The sequence below is a fragment of the Telopea speciosissima genome, chromosome 2 (genome assembly GCF_018873765.1).
Source record: "Telopea speciosissima isolate NSW1024214 ecotype Mountain lineage chromosome 2, Tspe_v1, whole genome shotgun sequence".
Lineage (NCBI taxonomy): Eukaryota > Viridiplantae > Streptophyta > Magnoliopsida > Proteales > Proteaceae > Telopea > Telopea speciosissima.
This window is the reverse complement of record NC_057917.1, coordinates 67892897-67910837: the sequence shown is the minus strand read 5'-3', so window position 1 is coordinate 67910837 and position 17941 is coordinate 67892897. Positions and strand designations below refer to the sequence as shown.

At 40.3% G+C, this 17941-nt stretch overlaps 2 protein-coding genes and 2 pseudogenes across 2 annotated transcripts; 2 read left to right on the top strand and 2 right to left on the bottom strand.

The window, feature by feature from the left end:
* Positions 1–2126: 2126 nt before the first annotated feature.
* LOC122651040 lies at positions 2127–3072 on the bottom strand (annotated as a pseudogene).
* Positions 2976–3832, bottom strand: LOC122651039 (annotated as a pseudogene).
* A 5011-nt stretch (positions 3833–8843) lies between these two features.
* LOC122651038 (agamous-like MADS-box protein AGL80) lies at positions 8844–9528 on the top strand. Its single transcript, XM_043844380.1, has one exon. The coding sequence runs from the start codon at positions 8848–8850 to the stop codon at positions 9526–9528; it is 681 nt and encodes a 226-aa protein (XP_043700315.1). The 5' UTR covers positions 8844–8847.
* A 5838-nt stretch (positions 9529–15366) lies between these two features.
* On the top strand, positions 15367–16047 carry LOC122651037 (agamous-like MADS-box protein AGL80). Its single transcript, XM_043844379.1, has one exon. It carries the CDS (start codon positions 15367–15369, stop codon positions 16045–16047), a length of 681 nt encoding a protein of 226 aa, XP_043700314.1.
* Positions 16048–17941: the final 1894 nt, after the last annotated feature.

Here is a 17941-nt window from a genome sequence, read left to right as displayed (position 1 = left end):
TTTTTTGAATTTCATCCATGTCATGATTGAACCATCTTAAACCCCCACTCAAATCGGTTTAAAGGGCCTCCCTCAAACCAAACCCAACCCACCCTTAAACCAAGCATTAGGGTTTGGATCGTTTCGAACAAAAATCCCCAAAGATCTCCTCCGTGTTTCTTTTCTTCTTCCCAAAAACGCAGAGCAGGGCAAGAGAAGCCCTAAAACGAGTTGAAATCGCCGAGACCGTGAGAGGGAAGTGGGGCGGAAGGAACTGGACGACCTAAAACTCTGAGTTGCCCTAAAACTCTAAATTGCCTCACCATCTGTCACCATCCATCGTTCTTTATTTCGAACGAGAAGCCCTAGAGCTTCATCCATCCATCCATCGTTCTTCTCTTCTTCTTCCCAAAAATGCTATTTCACTAAACTCATCTCCTATTCAGAAATCCCCATTTCATTTCGATTGAAAAGCCCTAAAACGAGTTGCATCATTTCGTTCTTCTCTTCTTTTTTTTAATTTCACAGGGTCAGGATACTGGAAGTGGAGATGCTGAACTATTTGCAATTTGATCAAATTTAATTCTTTTGTACTAATAAAAAATCTAGGCTACAGTGTATAGAGGCTATGAATCTCTGGAAATCTGATTAGAACGATGAAATACTTTTTTGACTTGTTGCTCCACCCTAATATACTTTCGGTTTTGGCCCCAGAAAAGTCGAATAATCACCATTGTTGAGGTCACATCATGTTATAAAGAGTAAGGACTGGGCACCAACTCAGCTCCATAGAGAGATCCAGACATTTATTCATCATATGACCCTCCAATGACATGAGCAGTGAAAGCAAAGAAGTATTCAGAAGTTGTAACTGGAGAAGAGAGCAAAAGAAAGAAAGAAAAAAGTAGAACTTGTTAATGGATTCTCTGTTTTACAACATTTTCTCTGTTTAACTAGTGAAATCTTTCAACCCCGCAATCCATCAAAGTTCATCACTTCTAAATTTCAAAGTCCAAAAGAGAACCTTACACAGGAGTAGGAAAATGCAAAGAGGAAAGGAAATTGGATTTCTCCTTTTTCTTGCTCTTAATCCACTCTCTTCTCTCCATCTATATCTCATACTATTCCTACAAGCTTCTGTGGTAAAATCCCAATTGAATCGCCTTTCTCTCTCCAGAATTTAGTTGAATCTTCTCCTCTACACCGACTGCTTCTCTGCAAATCCGAAAAGCTTTAGTTTAGAACCTCCATTAGTCTTTTCCTGGAAGTTTATGTGGTTATGGGCTTCTTCTCTGCTCTGCGTTTTTGGGAAGAGGACGAGAAGAACGAGCAAAATCTATTTAGAGATTTTTGTTTGAATTGTTTAGACCCTAGTTTGGTTTAAGGGTAGGTTGAGTTGGTTCGGTTTGAGTAAGGATGATCCGATTTGAGTGGGGGTTTAAGGTGGTTCAATCATGACATAGGTGAAATTCAAAAAAATTTGAATTTGACTAATGTCAACCGTTGGATATGAATTAGGCCAATTGACACTCTCATATGGCTTGGAAATAGGACGGAATTACAAGTAATGGAAGTAGAGGATGTGGATCCATCCCGTAGAGGGGTTTTACCTTCCGGGTAGTTACCCTCACAAATACAGTGTTGCCGCTCAGTAGAAGAATTCTTTTACTTCGATAGACAGAAATTTTTTTTAAAAAAATTGCCCCTGGATAGTAAGCCCCGTTCAGTTAATCCATTTGGATAGAGTGAATAACTGTAATAGAGTCGGCCAAATACTTCGCGGAAAATCCTGGGCTCCACACGTGTCTCAGCCCCATTATTACCAGCTGAAGTTCCCTCGTTTCCGAGGCCACATCTCTGTGGAAAATGGGCCCGGGGACTTTCCTGGGCTGTGGTTCTGAAAACCGTAACCCATTCACTCCCATCCAGTGCTGTAGGTACACTTAACTCTTACACACTTCTATTAATATCTTTGTAGACGTCAATATATAACCGATGTGGGATTCAAACCTGGGACATTTCAAGCATTTTTTGGTACACCTGATCCAGCTTCAGCTCCTGACTTCAACACATTCAGGTCTTTAATATCACTTACTACTATAGGATTACTAATAGCTCATCATAAACCGACCTTTATGGGCTCTTTATAACCAAACGCTAATTCTTATTGTTTAAATGCCTTTAATGAGATACAAACATGATAATCCCTGATGGTTAGATGCCCAATCTTGTAGATCACTTCTGTTTTTGGCAGTTAACAGGATCATACCTATAACCTCGGAAAGATATTGTAAAATAAAACTCTTAACGACGGCGAAAAATTTCTGGAGATCAAGTCGTCTACTTACTGTGATAACATGTCCATGACTCCATGGTTGTCAGTACGGAAATTGAAGAATCACTTAAATATAAGATCATCACGGCCAGGTCCAACCCCAATGTAATGAATTGGTATACCAACAAGTTATTCTATCCTTTCCACATATTGGCGGGCAGCGAGTGGAAGGTTAGCATATTTTCTAACTTCAGCGAAATCATCTTGCCAGCCAGGTACAACTTCGTATTCAACCTGTACATACAAAAGACAAAATCCATCAACAAGAGCACTTAGGAAGTGAAATATCAAGAAACCAAAAAGTGAACAATGAAAAAGTAAATAAGCATCTCCAAACGTATATTGAATCTTAAAACTTACAATTAATTGATCAAGAACGTGTAGATCTGAAGGGAATAACTTGGTTGTTGTGCCATCAGCTAATCTGTAGCCAACCCCCAACTTAATTTCTTTAACGTCTGTAAGTACATCAAGCTTGGTGAGATTGAGAGAGGAGAAACCATTAATCTGACAACTATATTTTAAAGCGACTACATCAAGCCAGCCAAAACGTCGAGGACAAGTTGTGTTTGTGCCAAACTCTATCCCCTTCAACCTAAGGTGGTCTCCATCTATATTTAAGATCTCAGTTGGGAAAGGACCTCAGTTGGGAAAGGACCCGAACCAACTCTTGTAGTATAGGCTTTAACCTGCACAACAATGTTTCAAATTAAAGGTTAGGCCTTCTGTAATGCCGTGGTGCCATGGTATTTCACCATTTACAGGGAGAGGAATCTACTTACCACTCCAATAAGGTCACCAAGGACTCTTGATGCAATGCCAAGCCCAGTGCTTTTTTATCATCCCACCTGCTGACAGGCTAGAGGAAGTGACAAATGGGTATGTTCCAAAGTCAATATCCAACATCGTTGCCTGCCCATCTTCAAACAGTATTTTCTTCTTCTGTGAGAAGTATTCATTCAAAAAATGGACTGTATCAACAATATAGGGTTACAATCACTCAGCAAACCTCTTGTAGCGGTCCACTTCTTCCCCAAGCATGTTGGGGCCATAATCAAACCCTTGGAATTGTGAAGCAGCATCTGAGAGTAAAAGATCAAGCTTTTGCGGGAAAATCTCCATGAGCCTCAGATCGCTTACCCTTATACCATTCTGAATCATCTTGTTCGAGTAACAAGGTCTGATCCCTCTCTTGGTCGTCCCAATAAATGGATTACCAAGCTCATGTTATCTAAGCCCATCTACCTCTTGGTGGAAATCAAAGGACAAGTGTGCATGATCCGATACCAATATCCTACCCTTACAAGAGACACCATTAGATTCGGGGCCCTCGATTTCTTTGAAAAATTCTGGTAGATGTACCACAACTCCATTCCCAATAATACAAAGGGTTTCCTCATTAAGGATTCCTGAGGGAACAAGGAGAAGGACAAATCTCTTACCCTCGGAATTATAGATGGTGTGTCCTGTATTTGCTCCACCCTGTCATCAAGAGAGAAGATCATTTTCACAATCAAATTAGATAGAAAGCTTGTTAAGGGTGGGATGGAATTAAAATTTTAAGATTGTAAGATGTATTAAATGAGGATGTTGAGATGGATGAGTGATAAAACTAGAAAAGATAAAATAAAGAATGCAAAAATCAGAGCTAATTTAGGAGTTAGGTCCCAATACATGATAAGTTGACCGAAAAATCGTTTGTGGTATGGATATGGGCAACAAAGGCCTTTGAATGCTCCAGTAAATAGCAGTGATATGATTCAGATTGGAGGAACTAAAATGACTCTAGGAGAAGTGGGGAGGAAAGACATGCACAACTTAGGACAAATAACAAGTATGGCTTTAAATAGAGTCGATTGGAGACAGAAGATCCATATAGCTAACCCTGTTTAGTTGGTATAAGGCTGAGTTGAGTAGAATATTGTAAGATGTATGATATTTTCCTCGAAACTACAAGTAGATAAGAATAATATCCCAAAAATCTTAAATTCCACCCAACCCACAGCCCTAACCCCATCCCCCCCCCCCCCAAAAAAAAAAGAGGGTAGAATTGTCCTATTTGTTCATAGGGCTATTTGGTCTTATTTTTATTCTAGAATGTTCTCCTTTACATTATAAATAAAGAGGGATGGGGTCACATTAGACACAAGTCTGATTTTTCCCATTCTCGAACATGGTATCAAAGTGGGATCATCCTAAGGATCCACAACCCTAATCGGTCCATTTCTCTCTCCCTCTGCTCTCTTTTATTTTCATTACCGGCACCATCACCACCATCGCCTAGCCCTTCCACCACCACCTAAACCCTACCGCCTCCCTCTCCTTCACACTCCCGGCGGCTCTCCATCCACTTCTAGCGACACCGACAGCCAGCAGGTGCACCTCCATCTCACCGCAACCCTCTGCGGCTCCTTTTTAGACCACCAAGGCCCCCCCCTTTTTTTTCCCTCCTTTGTTCGATTGGCTCTTCTTCCATACCACGATGAAGTAGAGAGCTTACAATTTTTTGTGTGATCTTCTTCCCGGAGTTGCACCTGGAATCGATTTAGGCATTGATGCCTACTTTCTTATGTGTTGGTGATTCCCAGGGTCACTCCCTATTGATTTCATTTTTTTGGGAGATTTCTACCATTTTTTCTCTCCCTTGTGATTAACGGCCACACTCTAGTATGCCTGGGACTTCTGAGATCTCTTTTGCATCCACTAGGGTGGATGCTTCTCCTCAAGGAAATAATTTCTCTTTCCCAGCTTGTTCAGTTAAGTTGGATGGCAAGAATTATTTGATGTGGTCACTCTCGTGTTGTATTTCCATTCGCTCCCATGGATTTTATGGGTACCTCACTGGTGATGTTGTGAATCCCACTTCTGCCAGAGCACCTTTTGATAAGTGGGAGTGTGAGAATAATTCAGTTATGGCTTTCTTTATCAATTCTATGCAACCACAAATTGCCCATGGTTATCTTCTCCTTGATTCGGCTGCCAAGATTGGAAAGCTGCTCAAGATACATATTCCCAAGTTGGGAACGATGCTCAAGTCTATGAACTCCGCAAAAAGGTACATAAACTGGAACAAAAGGACCTCACATTGTCGCGGTATTATGCTGAATTCTGCAGTCTGTGGCAAAAGCTGTATTTTTATGAAGAGTTTCATGCTACGACAACGGTTGATGCGACCAATTTCAAAAAGCGGGAAGACAAGTTGTGTGTTTATGATTTCTTAGCCGGTCTCAATGTTGAATATGATTAGCTCCGTGCAAAAGTGCTAAGCCATGAGCCCTTTCCTACCGTTGATCAGGCTTATTCTATGATCCAACTGGAGGATAGCCGTAAGCATGTCATGCTTCCACAGCCTACATCAGCAACCCCAGAACGATCTGCCCTTTTTTCTGGTAATCAGCCCCATGGTGAAGCCCCCCAGACTAGCGGCTCCTCATCTGAAAAACCCCCTGTGAAGTGTGACTATTGTGGGAAGGAACGCCACACCAAGGAATATTGTTGGAAATTACATGGCAAGCCAGCTGATGCATCCAGTCGTGGTCGTGGCCATGGGAACTCAAACCAGGCCAACCACACCAAAACCACCGAACCTGCTCCTGCTGCACCTGGCTCCACTTTGTCCCCTGATGAGCTTACTACTTTCCATCGACTTCTTTCTTGCATGGATCAACCAACCTCAGCTTCTTCTGCTACTATTGCTTCTCCTGCTGCTCCTCACAGTGCCAATTCAGGTATTTATTTTGCCGGTCATGATATGTCTATTCCCACCACTCCTTGGATTATTGATTCCGGCACCTCTAACCACATGACTGGTTCCCCTAATTTATTTTTTCAATCTTCTCCATATTCCAGAAAAGAGAAGATTCGAGTTGTTGATGGGTCTCTCTCTCCTATTACTGGGAAAGGCTCCATCAAATGTTCTCCCTCCTTGTCTCTTTCCTCTATTTTACATGTTCCTAATTTTTCAACTAACCTCTTATCCATTAATAGACTTTCAATCTCAATTGCAAAGTCACATTTTTTCCTTCTCATTGTGTTTTTCAGGATCTAGTGACGGGCAACGATTGGCTCTGGTAGGGTACATAACGACCTATATCTACTTGATGAAGACTCCTCTCGGATTTTTGTTCAGGCCCTTCAGACACTTTCTCCTGCTAGTTCGTTACTTTTATTGATTGTCACTCTAGAACAACTTGGTTGTATTCAATGAAAACTAAGGGTGAAGTTTTTTCTTGTTTCCCACACTTCCATCGTATGGTTCAGACCTAGTTCACTGCCACCATTAAAATCCTTCGTAGTGATAATGGGTGTGAATACATGGAGAGTTCATTTCAGTCCTACCTTGCTGCCCATGGCATCTTACATCAAACTAGTTGTGTTGACACACCTACCCAAAAATGGCGTGCCGAATGGAAAAATCGGCATTTTCTAGAGGTTTCTCATTCTCTTATGTTTGACATGCATGTTCCTCCCCAATATTGGAGTGATGCAATGTTGACTGAGGCATTCCTCATCAATCGCACGCCCTCCCACGTGCTTGATTTTTGTTCTCCTTTGGATGTTCTTCACGGGTCCTCTACCTTTCTCGTCCCTACTAAGGTTTTTGGCTATGTTTGTTACGCTTGAAATCACCGTTCCCCTGGGAAACTTGAACCTCGTAGTCTCCGCTGCATTTTTTTGGGCTACTCTGCCATCCAGAAGGGATACAAATGTTATCACCCTCCATGTCGTCGTTGGTTTGTGACGATGGATGTGAATTTTCATGAGTCTGTGGCTTATTACTCTGCGATTCCTCTTCAGGGGGAGCCTTCTACTACTACTTCTCAGGAAGATGAGTCACCTCTCTTGTCCTCCCCTGTTCTTCCAGATACTTTAGTTCCTTATATGTAGGGGGAGATTGTGCCACAAGACACTATTGTGTGACCAGAATTACAGGTTTATGTTCAGAAGCAGCAGCCCATTGCACCCCTACCGAGTCAACCTGAACCCCTTGAACCCAATCCGGGTCCCACTTTGGAAGGTAATAATTCTCCCCCTCTTGTTATTGATTCTTTGGCTGATCCTACTCTTGATCCCACACTTGACTTACCTATTGCTGTTTGTAAAGGTTCTTGATGCCGCATTATTCATCCTATTGCTAAAGTTGTTTCTTATGATTCTCTTTCTCCATCCTACGTCACTTTTGTGTCTTCTCTTTCATCTGTCTCTATTCCAAAGAAATGGCAGGATGCTCCTCCATGATTCCTTGTTATGGTGAATAGAACTCCAATAATGCTTCTATTTGTAATATGTTTACATAGTGCAGCCTCTATTGGAACCCTCTACCTTTCTAGGGTTCCAAAAAGAGGTGTAGAGACATAGTGAACTTGGTCAACTCTCAAACCAGCTCTGATACCAAGTTCAAAATCAGATGTCAGTTGATTTAATCAAGGAACAAGGAATGAAAGCTGGGAAAAGAGAAGAAGAAGAGTGGAGAGAATCGTGGGTACCGGAGAATCGCCTCCTACTACCAATTTTGTTCATTAATAAAGTTCATGTAATTACACAAGCCTCCCTAGGAAGGTAAAAGGGAAAAATAACAAAATTAAAAAACTACAACTTAGTATGGCTCATAATAGGCCAATGACTAAATTATCCCTTACAACATAAACTCTAACAATTTGAACCAGTTCAACCGTGATATCAAATTTGAGTTAGGTCGCAGACCAAGGAGGGTGTTAGGAACCCCGGTCCACCTGGTTTAGTTGGCAGAACTTTCGGGTTGAGTGCGATGAGAGCACTCCCCGTAAGGTTGTATCGAGGAGGATGAGGGCTTTCATGCTCTGTCTGGTGGTCAACACTTTCGTCACTGATTTGTCAATTGTTTGTTTCACCCAATTACCTGCCAATTTTCACCTCTACCAAGTCAACAGGTCAACTATCTTGGGGTTCAGGAAGCTTGATATTCTTGCCGACAGGCCTATACAAGGCCTCCTTGGTGGAGTCGAGGCACAATGTGATTCTAATATGATTATTTAAATCTCTTTCTCTTCTTCTACAATTAAATTGTTTTTAAAATGCAAACTAATTACAGTTAGGCACCATTTAACATCACCTTTGGACCCTTTCTAAAAAAAAACCTTGAAGAGTAAATTTGGTGCCCAGCAGCAAACATCTCAGTATTAATCTCAAAAATGGAATAAAACTCCAAATCTCAACCCCAAGATTTATTGGCCTAAATAAAGAAATATAGCAATCGCCTGCCTCTCCAACAGATTTTCAAACGTTAATAAGTGAATCCTCTCTCCCATGGTGAACATCCAAAGGCCCCAACAGCTGGATTAGAACATTTATGGCCCACCTATGCACTTTTGGAAAACCAACTGTCGACAATGCGAATAGTGGGACCCACCTCTCTAAGCAGTTTCCTATTATATTATGTCTTCTACTATAAATGTCACCTGGGTGAGGAGAGAAAACACAATATCCTTCAAACAACAAAATATTAGAGCCTTGGAGGACCCATCCCTCAGTTCTCTTCGCAATCCCTTGTTGCCATGGCTAGGAAAAAGATCGAGCTTGCTTTCATCGCTAATGCAACAGCAAGGAAGAACACCTTCAACAAAAGAAAGAAGGGGATAATGAAGAAGATGAGTGAACTTAGCACGCTATGCGGTGTCAAAACATGCGGTATCATTTATGATCCCAACAGAGGCCAGCCAGAAGTTTGGCCCTCTCCACTGGGTGCGATAGAAGTGATTAATGCTTTCAAGAGCATGCCTCAGACGGAACAAAGCAAGAAGATGGAGAACCATGAGGAGTATCTGAGGAAAAGGATCGGAAAGGTAACAGATCAATTGAGGACGGTTCAGAAGGAGAACCGAAAGAAGGAGATGACAATGCTTATGTATGAATGCTTGAAAGGTAAGGATCTGAATGATCTTACCATGCCTGATCTAACTGATTTGACAAATGTGATAGATGAAAAAAAGAAGGCCATCAATTCTAGGATTGAAGTCCTTAAGCAGACTCGGACACAGATTGGGACCTCAACAACCATGGCTGGAGCAATGAGCATAGAGAATAATAAAGCTGTGCAGGTGGCTATGAATGATCTGCAAGCGCAACCATGGTTCATGCAGAGAATGAACCCAAATGAACAAATGCCTTGTTTTGACAACAAATTTGTGCCGCCATATCTGGATAATGGTGCATTTGCTGCTCCCTTCTTCCCTTGAGACCAAGTGATCCTATCTATCCTTAGGATCTAGCTAGCTAGTGTCATTTATTTCATAAGGACCAGTGTCCGTCCTTAAGAACTAGTCTTGTTGTCTGATTCTTGATATCAGTGTTCCTTCCTTCGCTATGTTTCTTAATTCTGGGGCTTTGTGGTTGTATCCTGCGTCATATTATGAGGATTTTCTCTTGAACTTCTTATAGTTCCTTGCAGAAAACTAAAAAACATTATTACTATATTTCGTTATTTTTATTGCTCCATTTTTCATAACCTCAAGCATATTTACGACAATCTGGTATCTTAAAATTTTATTAATAATGAAGAAAAGGAATAATGATCTACATGAAAGGGGGCTAGGCCTGACCGCATAAGCCCTTTAGTAGATTTAAGGTTCAAGCCACCCTCGAACAAAAGTAAGGATGGCAAATTTATAGTTCTAAGAGATTAACTCCCAGTTAATCATTTGAATTGAGTGAAGCAATTTTGCTATTTCTAAATTGTTTAGACGCAGGGAAAAGTGATGTTACCTAAAGCAGACAGCAAAGACCCGCAAGAGATCAATAATGCTATGTTTCATCGCTGCTACGATGAGACCATTTCATTTTTGTGTTCCCTATAACCAGTTAAACCTATAAGCCCATTGATCATTTTCTTTTGGTTTTTCCTATCATAAGTTAAACCTACAACACCATCCTTCAAGATGGATTCATCTGAGCCACATGAAAAGGTTAGTTAAAGATAGAGAATGTAATTTGGGTTTCCAAAAAGTTAACCACCATATCTACATTTTATTCATGTTTGTGTTGGTAACTCAGGGATAGTCCTTTGTGTTATTTCTTCTCTCTCTTCACGCATGCGTGTGCATAAAAGGCAATCCCCCTATTACTCCATGACCTCAAATTCATCTTCTTACACAAGTATGTCAACATATTCTAAAATATTTTTAGTCAGTCTCTAATGTAATTTATATATATATAATTTTATTTGCTCTAGGAAATTGTTCCCTCTCAATACTTGTATCCTATTTTGTTTTCATTGCTTACTAGTGGAAACCAAAAATATGACTATAACTCAGTTACAGTTGAGTAAATATTTACTGATCACATTTTCTCCCTTCTAATCTAAGGTTACTCTAGACACCACTGATATTGTATCAGAGTATCCATCTTTTATGTAGGCAGATGGTCTATCTATGATAGCTCTCATGATCCAGGTAATAGTTCTCCATTTTCAAAGCCTTAATGGTTAAATTACAGTGCATCACATGGTGCTTGATGTGATAATTTAACCACCAAACCACACCATATGTATGAGTCAGATGGGTCGACGCCCATAATCATTCAATCGTATCCTTTCAATGCCAACAACTTCAGACAAGGAAAAAGTGTGAGATGTGTGGGAAGAAAGAAGGAGCGAATCCATCTATACTTCACTTGTCCATCAACAAATTCATTTCCCATAAAAGCATTCTCATTTGCAATCTGAAAATCCAAGAAGCAGGACCAACAACCAATCAACACACCAAAGACATCAAAGCCTTCAGACCAAACCCAACCAAATAAAAATAGGTGCTACCAACCGCTACGCCCATTTGAATCATGTAGAAACTCAAATTGAACAGCCCAATTTCAGTTCAGATTCATGGAAGACACCAAGAACCTCAACTAATAACCACAAATATTAATTGGCTATTTTGTAAAATAACATGGAGGAGTTTGAACAAAAGGAAGAAATAGTAATCAAATTTCTAAAAGAAGCAGATCAGCAATAACAGAGTTCCCACTTCCGTTCCTGAATCTATCATACACACACACACACACACACACACACGCACACAGCGAGAGAGAGAGAGGTTCATGACACACCTTATTAGTGGCCTACTCGTTCTGGGTTGGATTTGGCCCAAAACCCTTGCAAATGGGAAGAAAAAAGGTGTGTTCAGTATAACCTACCAAAGTGTATGTGTGTGTGAGAGAGAGATGGGAAGGACCACCTGAAATGAGTTGGAAGAAACTCAGATATCAAGAGAACCAGAGAAGAATCCCTAAAGCAGCATTCTGTTGTTCAGAGAAGGAGATGAGGAGTGAGAAAAATGGAGCAAAGAGCTCAGACTCTTCAGCTCAAGCGTAACTGTACATCTCCCGCTCCTTTAAGATTACAGATATCTTAACAGTAATCCAAAATGACAGTCAAAAACTTCGTTAATGTTTTATGGGAAAAAGGTGGGCCATCCACGGTCGGCGAATCAGATAAAGATCTAAGGTCATTATTACACTCATATTTATTTGAGAATCGTAATACCCTTTGCTATTCTCTGGCATCTCTGGCATCCATCCTACATTCCTACCCCAATTATGGTCATTGGTGAAGGAACTATTTTTTCATCGGAGCTTAGGAAAATTATCCTCAAAATTAAATTGAGACAAATTAGAAATAAAGCATTTTTTGGGACTGACAATCTGTAGACAACATAGAACGCAAACCAATGTTATGTGTAGACGTGTACATGCACTCAAACACAACCCGATGCAAAAAGACTGCCACACCTCTAGACTGATCATTATGTCAAAGTGATCTTAGACGGATTTGTACACTTAGAAAGGGAGATGGCAGCAATTGGAGCAGTCATTAGAGACCAAGAAAACTCTTTTTTTTCCCCTATAAAATACAGAGGAATAGAATAGAAATCCTTAACAAATAGTACATTACAAACTCGGCATTTACCAAGTAATGATTCTCCCTAAAATATTGCTTCATCAGGCACGCATCACTATTCTTGTTTGATGATGAATAACAGCGAATTACAAGTGAAATGGTTAAGAGGAAAAAAACTCCTCTACTGACTATTGAATTATCTTCTTCTTTTTTTATTCATATTTTATTGGGAACAGGTTTTTTTAGCCCGCCGTGGACAGTACACTTACACCCTCGCCTTATCTATCTCCTCCTTATATGAAATGACTTTTCTATCCCTATGTATGAAACCATTTCCTCTCTCCCGATTAGTGTGCTCCCTATTTTGCTTGTTCAAAGAACCCTTTTCCCTAAATTATTTTAGGAAAAAAAAATTCCCATTCCAATGCTTTGGGGATGCTTCCTTATGTCTTTTCACATATTGATCATGTGGGTCTTGCATTGACTTAGTTGATGAAATTAATTTGCATGTGATTGTCGGCATGGGTAACCCTCTCCTTTTATTTTATCTTTTTATATTTTCAACAATTTTTTTTAACTAGCAATTCAGATTGTCATTATGATATCCCTAATCTCATGAGAAATCTATAAATTTTTCTATTTGTTCATTTGAAAAATGGAAAAAAAAAAAATAGAATAAATAAAAGAAAATAAGATTCATATTTGACCTGAGATTACACACCAAAAAAGGTATTAGGCATTAGGCATTCTAATCCACCCAAAATGAGAGCACTCCCTGTAAGGTTGTATCTAGAAGGATGAGGGCTTTCAATGCTTTGGCTGGTGGACATCGCTATCTTCACTGATTCGTCAAAGGTTGGTTTCACGCAATTGCCTGTCGCTCCTCTCCTCTATCCAGTCAACAGGTCAAGTGTCTTGGGGATCAGGAACCTGGCATTCTTGCCGACAGGCCTCTACAAAGTTTAGGCTGGAGTCAAGGCACAATGTGATTCTAATATGATTGATTAAATCTCTCTCTCTTTCTACAATTAAATTGCTTTTAATGTGCAAACTAATTACCGTTAGGCACCATTTAACATCCCTCTGCAGCCTTCTTTTTTTTTTTTTTTAAAAACCTGAAGAGTAAAATTTGGCTCCCAGCAGCAAACATCTCTGTATTAATCTCAATAATAGCTTAAATCTCTATATCTCTACCCCAAGATTTATTGGCCTAAACAAAGAAATGGGGAAAAGAACGCTACATGGTAGTATGGCTCCTGTGCTTAGACAGAAGGACACAAAAGTACAGCGCTGCACCCATGAAAAGGGAGAAATCCTGCCTAAGATGATGCTTGTTTTTGCACTCCCATTGGCCAGCGCACACACAAGCTTTAGAGGCCCGAGTGAAATATCACAATTGCCTGTATCTCCAACAGATTTCAAATGATAATGGGTGAATACTCTCTCCCATGGTGAACTTCCAAAGGCCCCAACAGCTGGATTAGAACATTTATGGCCCACCTATGCAATAGTGACCATCCAACTATCGACAACGCAAACAGTAGGACCCACCTCCCTATATAGTTTCCTATTAAATTATGTATGCTAGTATATATCTCCACCCCAAGATTTATTGGTCTAAATAAAGAAATATAGCAATTGTGTATCTTCAACATATTTTTAAATGTTAATGGATGATTCCACTCTCCCATGGTGAACATCCAAAGGCCCCAAGAGTTGGATTAGAACATTTATGGCCAACATATGCAATAGTGGTCATCCAACTGACGACAACGTGAACAGTGGGACCCGCCTCTCTAAATAGTTTACTATTATATTATGTCTTGTACTATATATCTCCACCTCAAGATTAATTGGCCTAAATAAGAAAATATAGCAATTTCCTGCATCTCCAACAGATTTCAAATGTTAATGGGTGAATCCTCTCTCCCATGGTGAACATTCAAAGGCCCTAACAGTTGGATTAGAACATTTATGGCCCACCTATACACTTGTGGCCATCCACCTGTTGACAACGTGAACAGTGGGATTCGCCTCTCTAAATATTTTCCTACTATATTATGTCTTCTACTATATATCTCCATCCCAAGAATTATTGGCCTAAATAAGAAAGGGCAAGAGATCTCTACTTGGTCGCAATTATATACATCTCTAACAGACTTTCAAATGTTAAAGGGTGAATAATCTCCCCCATGGTATACATCCAAAGGCCTCGACAACTGGATTATAACATTTATGGCCCACCAATGCACTTGTGGCCATCCAACTATCGACAACGCGAACAGTGGAACCAGCTGCCTCTCTAAATTGTTTCCTATTATATCATGTCTTCTAGTATATATCTCCACCCCAAGATTTATTGGCCTAAATAAGAAAATATAGCAATTGCCAGCACCTCCGACAGATTTCAAATGTTAATGGGTGAATCATCTCCCCCATGGTGAACATCCAAAAGAAGCAACAGCTGGATTAGAACATTTATAGCCCACCTATGCACTTGTGGTCATCCATTTGTCGACAACAAGAACAGTGGGACCTGCCTCTTTGCGCATAGTTTCATATTATATTTTTTCTTGAACTATATATCTTCACCCCAAGATTTATTGTCCTAAATATAGAAATATAGAAATATAGCAATTTCCTGTATCTCCAACAGATTTTCAAATGTTAATGGATGAATCCTCTCTCTCATGGTGAACATCCAAAAACCCCAACAACTGGATTAGAACATTTATGGCCCACCTATGCATTTGTGGCCATCCAACTGTGGACAACACGAACAGTGTGACCCACCTCTCTAAATAATTTCCTATTATATTATATCTTTTACTATATATCTTCACCCCAAGATTTATTGGCCTAAATAAAGAAATATAATAATTAATGCCTGTATCTCCAACATATTTTCAAATGTTAATGGGTGAATCCTCTCTTCCATGGTGAACATCCGAAGGCCCCAACAGCTGAATTAGAACATTTATGGCCCACCCATGCACTTGTGGCAATCCAACTGTCGACAACGCGAAAAGTAGGACCCGCCTCTCTAAATAGTTTCCTAGTGTATTGTTTCTTCTACTATATAGATCACCTTGGTGAAGAGAGAAAGTACAATATCTTCAAACTAACAAAAGATTAGAGCCTTAGAGGACCCATTCCTCAGTTCTCTTCCCAATTCCTTGTTGCCATGGCTAGGAAGAAGATCAAGCTTGCTTTAATCGCTAATGTGACGGCAAGGAACAACACCTTCAACAAAAGAAAGAAGGGGATAATGAAGAAGATGAGTGAACTTAGCACATTGTGCGGTGTCAAGGCATGCGGAATCATTTATGGTACCAATGGAGCCCAGCCAGAAGTTTGGCCCTCTCTATTGGGTGCAAGAGAAGTGCTTAATTTTTTCAAAAGCTTGCCTCAGATGGCAAAAAGCAAGAAGATGGAGAATCATGCGGAGTATCTGAGTCAAAGGATCGGAAAAGTAAGGGATCAATTGAGGAGGCTTCAGAAGGAGAACCGGAAGAAGGAGATGACAATGCTTATGTATGAATGCTTGAAAGGTAAGGATCTTTATGATCTTACCATGCTTGATATAACTGATTTGACAAATGTGATAGATGAAAATATGAAGGCCATCAATTATAGGATCGAAGTCCTTGAGCAGACTCCAACACAGATTGGGACCTCAACAACCATGGCTGGAGCAATGAGCATAGAGAATAATAAAGCTGTGCAGGTGGATATGAATGGTCTGCAAGCACAAGCATGGTTCGTGCAGGGAATGAACCCAAATGAACGAATGTCTTGTTTTGACAACAAATTTGTGCTGCCATATCTGGATAATGGTGCATTTACTGCTCCCTTCTTCCCTTGAGACCAAGTGATCCTATCTATCCTTAGGATCTAGCTAGCTATTGTCTTTTATTTCATTAGGACTAGTGTCCATCCTTAAGAACTAGTCTTGTTGTCTGATTCTAGATATCAGTGTTCCTTTCTTTGCTATGTTTCTTAATTCTGGGGCTTTGTGGTTGTATATATAAATTGATATTACAAGATTAGGAGGATCTTTTCAGCTTACTGAATTTATTATAAAATAAAAAGTGGCCAAGCCTTAAATACCAAGTAAACCCTGTAATTACTCTTTCATGTGTTCCATGTTGGGTGAAAAGGAAAAGGGAAAAAAAAATGTCATAATGCTTTTTTGGGATCAATACAAGTTTGTCGCAAAATACACAAAAAGAACCAAACCAGTTAACAAACTATGCTGAAATTATTTTTCCACAAGGTATTCAAATCTATAGTATATTTCAGAATTGTAAATTGTGGGGATTAGGAATGTTTTGAGCACGGACACATAGGGCTGCAACAGGGGACGGATTGGGGCGTGCCTTTTAAAACCCCAACCCAACGTACCCTACACTTAGCTAGGCCCAGGCCCGACCTGACCCTGACTCAAGGCTAGAAAAATCTAACCCTTACCTGCCCTCAGGCTGGGGCCGGAATAACCCTGATTGGTCTTGACAATTGGGGGGGGGGGGGGGGGGAGAAGAAGACGAAAGAAGAAATAAGAAAGAATTGGAAGAAGAATAGAAAAAAAAAAAGAAGAAGAAGATTGGGTCGGGTTGAGTTGGGTTCGGTCTAAGGCCTCAATCCTGACGCGGCCTGGCCCTGCCCTGACTCAAGTCTAAAAATTCCCAACCCTAATTTGTTCTCAGGCCAAGGTATCTCAACCTAGGCCCTATTCGGGCTCATGGCGGACCAGAGCGGACTCAGACTGCTATGGCCAAACTTGCACCCTTAAGTGACACTGACACATATCAGCACAACAAAACATGTATTGTAGTTATGAACAATGTGACATAAACCCAGTTCAACAAGTTATAACAACAACAATGGCGCAGCTACAACAACTACAATTATAGCAAACATTAGAGTAAAATCATGAAATAAAATATAAAATTAGCTAGGGAAAGACAAAGAGTAGAAGAAATACTTACTAGTTCAATGAAGTGTTTTACAAGAACCTACTAAACAATTCTAGGATTCAGGTTTCCGAAAATCATACCAAATGCTTATGGGAGACCCGAGGGAGAGGCCGAACACTGAAGTGAAGATTGAAGCAAGAGCCTGAGCCTGAGACAGCACAATGAGAGAGGAATTTGATATGAAGCCAAAATTGAGGGAGTCAAATAACTTCAAATCCTGGTTGGAGAATGTACGCACATGCATTGGTTAACCAACGTGTGGCAAAGCCATATCGGGTAGGGATTCCTCCAAACAGCTTTGTTATTATTATTGTTTACACCAACCTTTTTTAGAAGGGAAAATTATCAGCGACACCCCCTTCGATAACCCGTTAAATTAATGTAATCCGATTAAGCACCAAAATTTCAATTTTAACCCAAAATCTATCGGAATTAGTCTTTTAATTGCTAATTAGTGATGTCAGATGTTTTATTTTTAAAGATTATTTTGCCCTTCCCCTTAAAACAACTAAACCTAGTCTTCTTCTTCCGTAGTCGACTTCCCATCTCTGCAACTAGCACCGCTGCCCATCTCTCACCTCTGCATCCTTGCACACACTCACTTGGGGTGGATCTTCCAAGCCCCAAGTTCAAACCCAGTTTAAGTCGAGATCGAGGTTCGAAGTTCGAACCGAGAGAGAGTTGCAGAGAAATCGAAGCCTTATGCGTTGATGGCCCAATGCGAGGCTGTTGCTGATGAACTGAGTAGAGTTGCAGACAAATACTTTAGGAGTTGTTTTCCCT

What these genes read in the sequence shown, in the direction of transcription:
- LOC122651038 (XM_043844380.1), top strand. Translation starts at nt 8,848, where the DNA reads ATGGCTAGGAAAAAGATCGAGCTTGCTTTCATCGCTAATGCAACAGCA.
- LOC122651037 (XM_043844379.1), top strand. Translation starts at nt 15,367, where the DNA reads ATGGCTAGGAAGAAGATCAAGCTTGCTTTAATCGCTAATGTGACGGCA.